Here is a 13,839-nt window from a genome sequence, read left to right as displayed (position 1 = left end):
AGGTTGGCTTTGGGTCGGCCCGGGCCGTCGTTGACCTCGGGATATCAGAAAGAGAAGGCCGGCAATTTCTGCAGCATTTGTCTTCTCGCCGTCGGCTGTGTTTAGTTCCCCGAAATGCACTGTAGCGCGGGGCAAAATACACTGTAGCGCACTAGTAATTTTTGTTTGTTTGTGAGATCATAGTCCTACTATGATCTAACTAGGCTCAAAAAAATTGTCTCGCAACGTACATTAAAACTATGCAATTAGTTTTTTTATTTACCTATATTTAGTATTTCATGCATGGGTCATTTGCTACATTTAATATTTCAATGTGATGGAGATGTGATGTTTTTGTGGGGGGTTTTTGTGGGAACTGAACACAGCCCACGCAATTCAGCGGCGACACTGCCGAGTAATTCCATCACTTGTTTCTTCTTTCTTTTCTGAGCTGGCGCCTGGCAGTGACGGTCAGGTTGACTCTGCCAAAAGGCCCGGCGAGCTCGATCCGACGCGTTCGCCGGTGTGAACACAACGGCGGCCCGGCCGGGCATCCTATCGTATCCACCCCACAACGCGGTCATGTCGTCGACAGCCGGCTGCCAAACGACCACGCGGCTTGAAAGCGAAGCTAGCCATGGCGGCCCATACGAGCTCATCAGCATTCAATCCGAATTGTTGGATGATGTGATGGTGGTGGTTACTGTAGCTAGTGTAGATGAACAGAGGGGATCACGACGATCCGTCAACTAGTTTCTTCGATTGTTGGTTCATAGTACAAACTGCATATACATGTTGTACACGATTTTTTTTTATTACCACACACACACAGAGTAGTTCTACGCGATCTTCTCGCTGTAGAGGAGGCAGTAGTCGACGCCGTCCTTGGCCGCGCGTCCCCGGCGCGGCCGCCGCGTGAAGGGCAGCGCCAGCGACGTGGCGAAGCGCGCCGACATGGCCCGCCGGTGCTGCGACGACGGCGGCGGCGGCGGCGGCGTCTCCGGCGGCGAGAGCGGCACCGACGACACCGTTGAGCTGCGTCGGCACGACGCGGATGAGGCCAGCTCGGTGGCGCGGGCGGCGGGAGGGAGCGCCAGCCTAGGGGTCGCCGGAGGGAGCCCCGGCGCCGGCGCGGCCGTCGTGCTGTCGCCGGCTGGTGGCGCCTCCTGCTTGGGGATGCCCGGGCGCCCGGCTGCACCTCCCACTTGAAGGGGATGGAGCCTGGCCTCTTGAACGATTCGTCCACCGCCATCAGCACCTCTCTGCTCTGCTCTCTCTCTCTCGTCTGAGCTCTGGAGTGGAGCCTTAAACTATTCAGGCGACGGACATGAGCTGTATAAGTAGCAGTGGATCGTGCGTGTGTAGACTAAGACTAGTTAGGAAATTTTCGGAATTGGCCCCTGTCTTCTTCACTTATTGACTGCAAGCAACAAATTCATACTAGACAATCCAAGATAATCATCAGCTAGTGTTTACAGCTCAGTCAAAACCACCCACCCCGGAAACGAAACACGAAAGCTACTGGCGAGCACTTTTGTTTGGTTCCATGTTTGGGCGGCCAAGCAAGCAACGACCCCAAAAATTCCAAATAAAATCAGCTGACAACGGCGGCCGACGTGGACACCGGCCACACAAACGGCCTAACCGCGTGTAAGCAGACGTGCACAAAAAAAAAGAGGATTCTGCCTCATGTTTCTGGGGTTGTCTGTGACAAGATGCTGACGGTGCAGGGAGCAGAGTGCAAAAGTTGAATACGGACAGATGAAAATAAGTACAAAACTGTCAGTCGCTGATTCATTGGGTTTGTGCAGCCTCCCAGGACGGAGCTGTGGGGGTGGGTCCAGTTGTGCTGCCGTGGTTGTTGCCTTGCGCTCCAAGTGCCGCTTGGTAGCCATCACTCGCAGTCTAGCTCGATCGGCTAGTTGATAGGAGTAGCTTCGAGTCTTGACTCTTGAGCAGGTCGCCGGGCCCGGAGTTGGTGTTTTTATTTGGGTCGTGTTTAGTTCCACGCGCAAATATTTTTTATTAGAATTTTGTAAATTTGAAGTACTAAATGAAGTCTATTTATAAAACTTTTTGCACAGATGAGTTGTAAATCGCGAGACGAATCTAATGATGCTAATTAATTTATAATTAATTAATAATTAGTGGATGGTTACTGTAGCATCACTGTTGCATATCATGGATTAAGTAGGCTCATTATATTCGTCTCGCGATTTACAGTCCATCCATGCAAAAAGTTTTGTAAATAGACTTCATTTAGCACTCAATGTATGTGTTGAAACATTCGATGTGACGTTTTTTTTATGTTTACGTAGTTTATGGGGTGTGATCTAAACATGACCTTATTTATTTTTGCAGAGATCAAGCCGCCAAATCTCTGATTGATTGGAGGCTTGGAGCTTCGTGGCAAACAAACGATCCGCGCTGAGGGGGAAGAACACGCCGCGCTGAGGGGGAAGAACACGCCAACAGATTCGCAGTGGGGATTCAGAAGATCATGCAGCGTGCAATGCAGTGCTAGATTTGTCTGGTTCGACAGTGAATACTACATCCAACTGCATGCAAACTGGGCTCCCGCACTATAAACTTTGGACCGAACCCGTGTTTCCTATCAAGATAATGAAATCGTTCGACTCGACTCTTCAGACTCACAATATCGGATACGTGACCTCCCTGGCAGGGAGGTCCCTGGTAGTTATGGTTTTCCTTGTTTTCTTTTATATTTTATTTAGTCTAAATCTTTGAAAAATCATAAACATCTAGAGGCCACTCTTTTCTTCAGGTATACTGTGTGTCTTTGCAAATGGTCAATTCTTTTTTACTGGTGAATTTTCCGCACGTAAAAAGCACTTTCACTAATTAGGGAGAAGCCCGGGCAGGTGCTAGGGTCGCCGGGCTCTGGGTGGTAGTCTGTTGGAAGAGTTTCTAGACTTTGTGCGTTACTGCATTTGAAAATGTACTCTTAAACTAAGGTTGCAACTTGCAAGCAACCCCAACTCCAACTGATGTTTCCACCATGCGGAACTTTGCGTTTTCCTAGTCTAGCATTGTGAGTGCAAGCGTTCCACTACGTGTTATTATTCTTCAAATTCAAACTCTTTCTTCTTAATATAATACATAGCAGAGGAGCTGAAAACAAAAGGAAAGTTGAGGGTAAATCCCTTCTCTGACTATAGGGTCGCTCCCTCCGCGCCGCTCCCGAGCGACCGGAGGGTGAGTCCACCGCCATCGCCAGACCTCACCGGACATCTTCGGCCGCCGCCGCCGGCCAGCGCGGCGGCGGCGGCCCATGGCGGCGCCGAAGCAGGCCCCCGCTGCAATCTCCTCCCTCCCTGCTACTCCCTTCTTCCGTTCTCCTTTCTTCCCCTTTAAACTTGGTACTACAACAGCGTTCGTGAGCATGGCTGCCTGCCGAGGCCCAGAGTCCCTAGGGACGGATCCGGTCCTTCCCCTACCGTAGCTGGTGCCCCCGGGGCTCGAGGCCTCCCAGCTGCGCGGAGATGGCGCTGTTGCCGGGTTGGAGCTTCTACGGTTGCAAGCCATGGTGTGGTGCCTTGCTGCTCGCTCGAGCCGTCAAGGGCTCAAGCAGCACAGTGCCGGCACTATGGCGGACGTCTGCAACGGGAACTGCTCAGCTGGTTGCCCCAGCTTCTTCCACCATGCAGAGCCAGGTTTGAGTCGTTCCTCCCCACTGCACCTTGCTGCTCGTGCGAGCTGCCAAGGGCTCAAGCAGCAAAGTGTGGCCACTAGTCACTACTACTTGCTGCTCGTGCGAGCCGCCTATGGCTCAAGCAGCATGGCGTGGCCATGGAGGCATCAGCTTGGCTCTGCTAAATCTCACCATGCCTGTCGGTGGAGTTCGAATGCTCGGGTTTCATGGAGGTGAGGATGGTCTTTGTGCTTTGGTTCATGCGGCTACAGGGATTCGGAGAGCTCATGGCGGAAGCTAAGCTCGATTTGTCAGACCGACGATGGCGACGCCCTCCGGCGTCGTTCACCTTCTTGGAGGCGTCGTCGCAGCGCTTTCCTCCCTTTGATGACAGCCGCACAGGCGTCGTTGTGGAGGCACCTTACCAGTTCATCACCAAGTGACTTACAAGATCCTTCAGTCAATCCCTCCCTTAATGGTGCTCAAGATATTTATTGTTTGAATGTCCGCCACCGATGGATGTGCTCCGGCCGTCGTCCATATTCCTTGATTGCGTCATCTCACTTTATGCCGGGTTGTGGGACCATGATCCTCTCTCTTGGATCTGTTAGATTCTGTTCACAAGGATTCTTCACTGGATCGATGTCTAGGCATAGATCGAGTACTTGGATACATGGTTCTAGTGCGAGATACAAGAGTTCATGGCCCTAGACTAGTACAAAAAGGAATAGGGAGTAGGGAGAGTGCAGACCGTCGGTCGGCGGTGGGGCGGATGAGCTGGTGGCTACAGGCGCCATGGCGTCGATGGAGTCGAGGATGGAGGCGAGGAAGTCGGAGTCGGCGGAGAGCGGATCCGGCAGCGGCGATGGGCGGTGCAGGTCGCGACGCTCTTCGGGCCTCCACCAGCACTGGCCGACGACAGGAGTCGAGGAAGGGAGCGACGTGGTAGCGACGGTGGAGCTTCCTGTCGGCCTCGCACTTCCCTAGATCGGTAGGGTTTCTGTGGGAGGGGTTTGTGGCGGCGAACCTCGTAGTGCGAGCCCCAGCACCCCTCCCGTTCTTTATAGCGCGGGCGACGGGAGCCCACCAGCCAGACGGGCTGGGCGCCCCCGATCAGGGCACGGTGAGGGAGTCCGACTCGGCCTTTGGGCCGAGTCGCGAGATCAATCCCAACATTATCTCCCTTGATCTCTTCTTGTTTCTTATTCTTGTTCTTCATCTGAATCATTCCATCACAGATCAGTGTATAGGGCGTGCCTCGTCATGACAATTATTACTGTCAGATTAACAGCCACAATCACCTCTCTGGTCTGAAACAAACTTTTTTTCTTTGGGCCACTCTTCGTCCAGGAATCATAGGCTTTCCCTTAAACCCATGTCGGCTAAGTGTTCTATGAACACACTAGATGATAGGCCTTTTGTAAGCGGATCCGCTAACATCTTGTCTGTTCTGATATGTTCTAAACAAATTGATTCATCCTAGACTTGCCCCTTAACAACATAAAATTTTATGTCGATGTGTTTGGTAGCACCACTCGACTTGTTGTTCTGAGCGTAAAATACTGCTGGTTCATTATCGCAGTATAACTTCAGCGGTTTTTCTATGCTGTCGACCACTCTTAAACCGGGTACGAATTTCTTAAGCCATGTGACCTGCCCGGAGGCCTCGTAACATGCTACAAATTCTACATACATCATAGAAGCTGCTGTAACTGACTGTTTAGATCTCTTCCACAATATTGCTCCTTTTGCAAGAGTGAAGATGTATCCAGACGTGGATTTTCTGTCATCTACATCTCCTGCAAAGTCTGAATCTGAATATCCTTCTATTTCTAGAAATTCTGATTTTTTGTATGTTAGCATGAGGCTAGTAGTGCCCCTCACATAGCGTAAAGCCTTCTTTACCATCTTCCAGTGCTCTATACCTGGATTACTTTGGCATCTGCCAAGTACCCCCGGCAACAAAATTTAAGTCAGGGCGAGTGCACACTTGTGCATACTGTAAGCTTCCGACAGCTGAAGCATAAGGCACTGCCTTCATTTGCTCGAGCTCATACGATTCTTGGGACACTGATGTTTCCCGAAACTGTCGCCCTTGACTATTGGAGCAGGTGTGGGCTTGCTCGTATGCATATCGTATTTCTTTAATACTTTTTTCTAGGTATGCTTTCTGTGACAATTCTAATACCCCTTTTCTTCTATCTAGATGAATTTCAATTCCTAAAACGAATGAAGTTTCACCAAGATACTTCATATCAAAATTCGAGGACAAAAATTTCTTTGTCTCCAGTAGTAGATTAACATCACTGCTAGCCAGCAGGATGTCATCCACATACAGGATAAGGAAGATAAATCTCCCATTCTTAAATTTTGCATAGATGCAATTGTCCTCTTTTATTTTCTTTAAATCCAAACTTTCTGATTGTTTCATCAAATTTCAAGTACCACTACCTTGAGGCTTACTTCAAGCCATAAATTGATTTCTTTAGGTGGCACCCTAAATTTTCTTGGCCTTCCACAATAAAACCTTTCGGTTGTGCCATGTAGACGTCTTCATATAGATCCCCATTTAGGAATGCCGTCTTCACATCCATCTGATGCAATTCTAGGTCATAATGAGTCACTAAGGCCATTATTATTCTGAAAAAGTCTTTACATGAGACCGAAGAAAATGTCTCATTATAATCTATTCCTTTTCTATGTGTGAAGCCTTTTGCCACGAGTCGCGCCTTATATCTTTCTATATTCCCTTTGGAGTCACACTTCGTTTTGTAGACCCACTTGCAGCCTACTGTTTTGGCTCCTTTGGGAATTTCTTCTATGTCCCAAACTTTATTGGTACTCATTGATTTTATTTCATCTTCCATGGCTGCAAACCACTTGGATGAATTTGTGCTTTTCATGGCTTCTTCAAATGAGGTGGGATCACCCTCAATTTGTATTTCTTCGCTATTATAAACTTCGTAATCGTCAGAAATAGCAGATTTTCTAGTTCTTTGTGGCCTTTGTGGGGCCACTGCAACTGGTATTTCTGGTACAGGAGGTTGCTGTTGCTCCCCCTCATCCGTGACAACGGGTTCTGGTTGAGCATGAGGAATGAAATCCTCATTCTCATTCGCTGCCACGTTAGGAGAACTAACAACAGGCATTGGCAATGCAGTGCTCTGTACTGCTGGTGCCACAGCCATAGGTAAGCAGAAATAAGGTTCTTGAGTCATCGGAGTAGGGACGAATACCCGTTTTTCCTCAAGATCAATTTTTCTGGCTACCATGCTCCCCCTGATCATCTGATCTTTTAGAAAGGCAGCATGTCTTGTTTCTACGAATTTCGTATGTCTGTCAGGGCAGTAAAAATGATACCCTTTCGATTTTTCTGGATAGCCAATAAAATGGCAACTGACTGTCTTGGGATCTAGTTTCCCAATGTTTGGATTAAACACTTTGGCATCAGCCGGACAGCCCCACACTCGAAAATGATTGAGCGAGGGTTCTCTTCCTGTCCACAGTTCATACGGTGTCTTCGGCACCAATTTACTTGGCACGCGATTAAGTATGTAGATAGTGGTTTTTAACGCCTCCATCCACAAGTTAATTGGTAGCGTGGAGTGGCTCATCATGCTTCTTACCATATCCATAAGAGTACGGTTTCTTCTTTCTGCTACTCCGTTCTGCTGAGGCTCGCCCGGTGTGGAATACTGGGCAACTATGCCATTTTCCTGTAGGAAACTTGCAAAAGGTCCAGGAATTTGGCCATACGGGGTATGCCGAGCATAGTATTCTCCCCCACGATCGGATCTGACAATCTTGATCTTTAAATCATGTTGATTTTCTACTTCTGCTTTAAATATCTTAAATTTATCCAACGCTTCTGATTGTTCTTTGATTGGATAAATATAGCCATAACGCGAATAATCATCTGTAAATGTTATGAATGAATCATAGCCATCTACAGTAGTGACAGGGAACGATCCACAAATATCTGTGTGGATTATTTCTAAAATTCCCTCACTTCGTTTGGCTCCTTTCTTTATGTTCTTGACGTATTTTCCTTTAATGCAATCGATACATTGTTCTAAATCTAAAAATTCTAATGATGGAAGAATTGATGCTTTTACTAAGCGCTCTATTCTCCCCCTCGAAATATGGCCTAATCGACAGTGCCATAATTTCGATGAGATTGCATCAATTCTTTTACGTTTCTTAGTGCCATTCCCGCATGAGGAGGAATTCTCATTCTTAGAATTTACAACATTAACATTCTTAGATAATGAAAGTAAGTACAACTTGTCTTGTCGGAAGGCAAGACCAACACATTCTTTATTAAAGTGTATCTCACACTTGCCATCTCCAAAATGACAAGTAATCAAATCATCATCCAACTTAGACATACTAATTAAGTTTCTTTGTAGCGAAGGTACATGAAGAACATCTTTCAAATGAAGTACAAAGCCATTATGTAATTCTAAATAAAAATATGTTATGGCTTCAACTTCAGCTTCTTCTCCGTTCGCCACTTTAATTCTTCTTCCTCCTCTTGGCAGAGTCTGGCTCATACTTGTCCCCTGTAATGAATTAGCAACATGAACTCGGTCGCTTCCGCCTTGATGACAGAAGCTGAAGCACTAATTAAGGGATGGAATCCGGTTAATACCTCAAGGGACTTTGGACCGAGTGATTGCAGAGACCGATTATGAGGAGGTGGTGTCTCTCTGGCGATCACGCGGAAACGGCAGGTCCCTTCGTGATGTTCAGGAGCTATCGTCGACGTTACCTCTTTCGTGATTGTTCGTGTGAGAAGGACGGCCAATGCAGCTGCTCATTTATGCGCTAGAAATGCTTGTAATTCTAGTTCAGCTTTAGTTTGGGTTGAGCAACCCCCTAGCTTCTTGCAGCCCTGCCTGCTAAATGATTGTAGCGACGCTACTTAATCAATGAAGAAGCTAAGTTCCAAAAAAAAAACATATCTAGTAGACCAGGATCGGTAAACTGAGCCATGCGAGATCCCCCACTAATAACCTAGCAAATGGCCAGCAGTTCAGCACTGACGTCAGGCTCTTGCCATGCAGGTGAGCATCCACAAAACAGAGCGACTAGTGAAATTCATCAACAACACAAAATGTAATGAGAAATAAACATGCTAGCTTCAGTCAGACAGGTTCAGGTGATCCCTCAACTATCCACGCCCATCTGAACATGACAAAACACTTATTACGGTCAGGCACCATGCATACTTGTCGGTACCTCTGGACTAGGGTACCCCTCTTGCTATGTCAAGACTCGCGTAGTTATCCGTAACTACGTCCTAAGGAGCTGAGCAGCCGGACCCCTGGGGTCCGACCCCATCTCACCGGACCGACAGTCCTGGACCCGCTTCCCGCTCGGGGACAGGTCCGGTGTCACCACGTGTCCTGGAGAAGGGAGTGCCCAGCCAAACAGCCGGGGGCCCCGGACCTCCCACGAGGTCCCGGACCCCCATATACTATCCGGACCCCTCATCAGGGAGGGAATAGAAACCCCGCCTGGGGGGGTCCGGAGCCGCCACGTGTCTGCAGGCGCAGACACGCGCGCGGCCACCAAGCTTCCTCGGGAAGACTCGCCCACCTACCGTATTAAATGCGGGAGACGTTAAGTGCGCTCTGCCATAGCAGAGCCCGAGGAGACTTTTGCCAGGCTGTACTGTTGATCGCGCGTTACCAAGGCGCACAGTACAGCCGCTGGTGCCACGCACGTCAGTCTGCTACGCCAGTTAGACACGACAGCTCGGCGACGGAGTACCATAACACCTGCGCGGTAGACCCAACAGTCTACGCCGCAACCTACACTGTCTCAATGGGCGCCTCGCCGATGGGACAAGTGAAGACTCCCTTTGGTCAGAAAGTCTACCGTGCGATGAACCGTATCCGGGAAGAGATTCTCAACCATTGAAGCACTGTTAATGTCTTTTTGGTTGTATACTATACATTCTTGTTGGGCCCACATGTCGGGGTCCAACACCTGTGTACGCGTCCTCCTTACGCTATAAAAGGGGAGACACCCGTTAGAGAAGAACTCAAGTCGAAGAAAGGACTTGGGGGCAGAGGATAGACTCATCCACAGTGACAAGAGCAATACAACGCACAGTGGACGTAGGGTATTATGCTCCGGCGGCCCGAACCACTCTAAATCCTCGAATGTTCTTGTGTTCTTGCTTGATAGGTAGATCTGAGGGGTAGTGTAACACCCCTGTGTTAATTGTGCTCGCTAATCATGAGTTAACTCGCTAATCATGGACTAAAGTTTGTCATTAGCGCTAATCGAGTTCGCATAGTAACGTTCGACTTAGCTACGCTCGACCCTGTTTTTCTCAGTGATCCGAGCTTCAAATCAATTTTCGCCCAAAACGAAAGTTGTAGATCTACAACTTTTCTTTTGGCCAAATTTCAAGTTGCTACATGAAATTTTGAGTTTCAGTTAACCTAAATCGAGTCAAAATCTTTAAATGCGATCACTGTGCTCTCCAGTGCTTCTCCAGTGCCGCCCCGACGCCATACCGCCGCTGTGGCCGCCGGCGAGCTCTCCACGCGTCGGCCGTCGCGATGAGCGACCGACAAGCGAGCCGTGCTTATCATTCCGGTGCCGTCTCCGGTTTCGCTTCGCCTTTCCCCTTTCTCGCATCGCGAGCGGAGCCGAGTCCGTGCAGTGCCGCCGCTGGACCTCGCGCCGGCCAACCCTCGCCGCCGCAGTTCGATTCCGCGCGCCCCAACCTCCTCCACCTCACCCCGCACCACTACAGCACCGCCCGACCTCGAGTTGAGCCGCTCCCCGGCCGAATCGACCTCCAGAGCGCCGGCCGCCATCGCCATCCCCGCCGAGCTCCGCCCCTCTCCGTCGAGCTCCCTCTTCCGGCCCTCCTCTGCCCGAATCGAGAGCACGGTGAGCACCCACGCGACCTACTCCTACTTCCCGACCCCTTCCCCACTCGATTCCGTGGCCGCCGGCGTCGGAACGCCACTGCGCCACCGTCGCCGCCGCGTGCCACCGCCGGCTCACACCGCGGGGCTCCCCTGCGCGCGCTCGCGGGCCGCCGCCGCGAGCCGCACGGCCGCCTGGGTCCCCTGGCCGCCACCCGCCCCGCCGTGCCGCCGGTCCGACCTCACCGGCGGGGAAACGCCGCGCGCCGCCGCCCTAGCCATGGCGCCGCCGTAGGCCGCCTTGAGCGCGTGCCTCTGGGCCGTGCCACACGCGCCTCTGGGCCGCGCCATGTGCGCCCCGCTCGGCCATGCCCGCCCCGCACCCCGGCCGCGGCTCGACCAGCCGCCGTCGCCGGCCGGCCGGCACTGGCGGAGGCCAGTGCCGCGCCGCCGCGGGCCGCCTGGCCTGCGCGACCGGGCGAAACAGGGGTGGCAGAGGGGTGGTTGGGAGCCGGGCTCCCACCGATGTGTGGGGCCTGGCTGTCAGCCCCTCCCCTTTTTTAATGTTTTAAAATTTTGTTTCTTTATTTCGGCTGAAAATTTCATAATTGCATAGAAATTCACAGAAAAATCGTAAAAATGCTCAAGCATGAATTATGTCACTTTTGCCCCTGATGAAAATTAATTTTGCATTTAAGCTAGTTTAATTAATACCGGTTGTTCCGTTGCTCTAAAAATTAGGAAAAATTTACAGTGGCTTACTCCTTGCATGTGTAATCCACTGGAAAATTTTCAGATGCATGGTCTATGTGCATGTGTGTAGATCTATTGCAGTTTGATTTCTTTTCTAGAGTTAAAATGAATACTCTCGATTGTTAATAAATGTTGTTAGTTAATTGTTTCATGCATGTGTGCGTCCTGGATTGGACAACCGCTTCCTCCAGGTTGGACCGTCGAGTGGGCCCCGTCTTCCCCGTGAAGAACGAGTAGGTTGGCGTCACATCGGTGGGCAGGATGTGGACCTTGCCTTGTATCGTCGTCGTGGATATCGTATTGTATTTCGAACTCGGTTTTTAAACTTTCGCTGTGCTTTTGAACTCTGTCTTTTGTATTTAAACCTTTTATGTAAAACCTGTGTTGTAAATTAATTTGAAGATTTCTGTATGCTGGTATCACCTGTGCTCGTCTTCGTATGGGTCTACTAATGCAATTGTGATCCTGGAGTACAGTAGTTTAATCGGGATTTACCCGACAGCCTGTCAGATTACACCGTTTTAAGTGCACAGTAACTTGATTAAGTATTAAGATGATGGTTAGCGCACTTAAGCCGGTTTAATTGGGTGCTGCTGCTACAGCTGGCATCAGAGCTCCAAATTGCACTGGGGTGATTACTGGCGTGCTTAATTACGTTAAGTAACTCTTACCTTGCAACGATTTCGGGTTTTTCGAAAAGTTGACGCTAGATGCGCTATGGAATAGAATAGATAGTTCGTATGCCCTAATGTATGTTACTTAAGTTAGGTGGCATCTAAGTATCTATTTTATTCCAGCACTTCCAGCTTTTACTTTTTGTTAAACCTTATTTCGGTAACGACGCACCTCCGCTAAGGTAAGCAAGGTAAGCATTCTTGGTAGTCCTTTAGAATAGCCCACGTGTTTTATATGTGCGCGGGTCCCGTATGATGAGCATACGAGGAGGTGATAATGCTCAATTCAAACGAGCCTATCGCTATCTGCCGCCTGATATGGAGTGCGGATTTCCTACCGTGTGATTGTGATCACGGCCATTTCGTAAGGCAATGTTACGAGATGTAAACCTGTCATGCGGTTGGCCATGACCGTGACCCTTGGGACACGTCTACCCTTGGATGTCCCATAAGGCGAGTGTACGGGAAGTGAATACATTGTTATGACGTATGCAGCGCTGCTCATTCAGCGTCGAACGTCTGGGTGCCATTTCTATAGTGGATGGTAATGTATGTGTGAATATGTGGGAAACTGCATATGCGTTACCCGTGTGGCGTAGGACACATGGGGTCCGTTCGTGAGTGCTGGCACGAAGGGTCCAGAAGTGTTATATACTCTGTGTTCTTCTGCAGGAAACTAACAACGTTAAGCGCGTTATGAAATCCTTGATCGTAGGAACGACTAGTCTATATATATAGGGAGAGTACGTAAATGTGCCACCGATTGTCCTCGTATACCATATTTTGGTATTTGTTTGGGTGAGAAAACGCTAGAACGTGCATGCATCTTGCATCTTGCATACCTGAGTTGTTGATCGTTTTGTTGCTTTCGGTTGCGCTTCTTAAAAAAAATTATTTGGACCGCTATGTTTACTATGCGTTCTTCAAAAATTTATTTATGTTGCGTTGCCCAGTTTTATTTTGTTCTTTTAAAAATTTGTGGCTTACGTTAGCGCTATGTGTTCTTACAGATGGCTAGCTTCACGCACGTGATCGTGGACGCTGAGGGTTGGGCGCACTCCAATGCCCTCCACACCGGCCACTTTCCTCGTCTGCTGTGGCAGATGCTCAGGGCGTTTGACTACACTGAGCCCCCACAGTACTCAGGACATGAGTCTAGCTTGCTGGGCACCGAGCACTGTCAGATGATCATGAAGATTCCAGCTTGCCCCGCTCACTTGGAATGGGACTCGTGGCAGCTCACAGTGTATGGAAGGAAGCTGGCAGACTCCTGGGAGATTGCTGCTAGGAAGGCCATTGAGGAGTTCTCGGAGAAGCATAATGCAGAGGTGATAGATGCTCCCTACAGTGTGTTTCCCTTGAAGGATGAGACCACTCAGGCCTATGCAGATCGGGTGAATCGCAACATGAACTACATGATGCCCGATTACAACGTCAGGACAGCCCTCTCGTTCAGCTACTCCTCAGTTTTGGTCAACATGTATGAGCAGCTTCGCGAGGAAAATGCGATATGCAGGAGCAAGGCTCAAGAGGCTCACCTCCATGAGCAGCACATGATTGGTACCCAAGACAAGATCAAGACCTTGAAGGCCAAGTCCAGAGCGAGAAAGATAAGGATTCAGGAGTTGCAGGAGGAGTTGGAGAACAGGACTCAGATGGTGCAGCATCTTGAGGGGCAGCTTCAATAGGCCCAGGAGTGGATGGAGGACGTCCAGGCTCAGGTGCAGGCAACATCAGACATGGAGGCCGAGGCAGCCGAGGAGGAGCCAGAAGAAGAGGACCCTGAGGAGATCGAGGGAGTGTCTGGAGTCGAGTCGGGACCTGGGACTCCGTGAGGACGTAGCTGGATGGCGTTGATTCTCCCCTTGCAGTGTAGCCTAACCATAGGATA

At 49.7% G+C, this 13,839-nt stretch overlaps 1 protein-coding gene across 1 annotated transcript; it reads right to left on the bottom strand.

Moving 5' to 3' along the window:
* Nucleotides 1-698: 698 nt before the first annotated feature.
* On the bottom strand, nt 699-10,473 carry LOC120648941 (verprolin-like). The gene is made up of 2 exons (XM_039925566.1): nt 10,375-10,473; nt 699-1,289 (listed from the first exon to the last, which is right to left on the bottom strand). Exons 1-2 carry the CDS (start codon nt 10,471-10,473, stop codon nt 819-821), a joined length of 570 nt encoding a protein of 189 aa, XP_039781500.1. The 3' UTR covers nt 699-818.
* Nucleotides 10,474-13,839: the final 3,366 nt, after the last annotated feature.

The sequence above is a fragment of the Panicum virgatum genome, chromosome 9K, assembly GCF_016808335.1.
Source record: "Panicum virgatum strain AP13 chromosome 9K, P.virgatum_v5, whole genome shotgun sequence".
Lineage (NCBI taxonomy): Eukaryota > Viridiplantae > Streptophyta > Magnoliopsida > Poales > Poaceae > Panicum > Panicum virgatum.
This window is presented reverse-complemented; position numbering and strand designations above follow the sequence as displayed.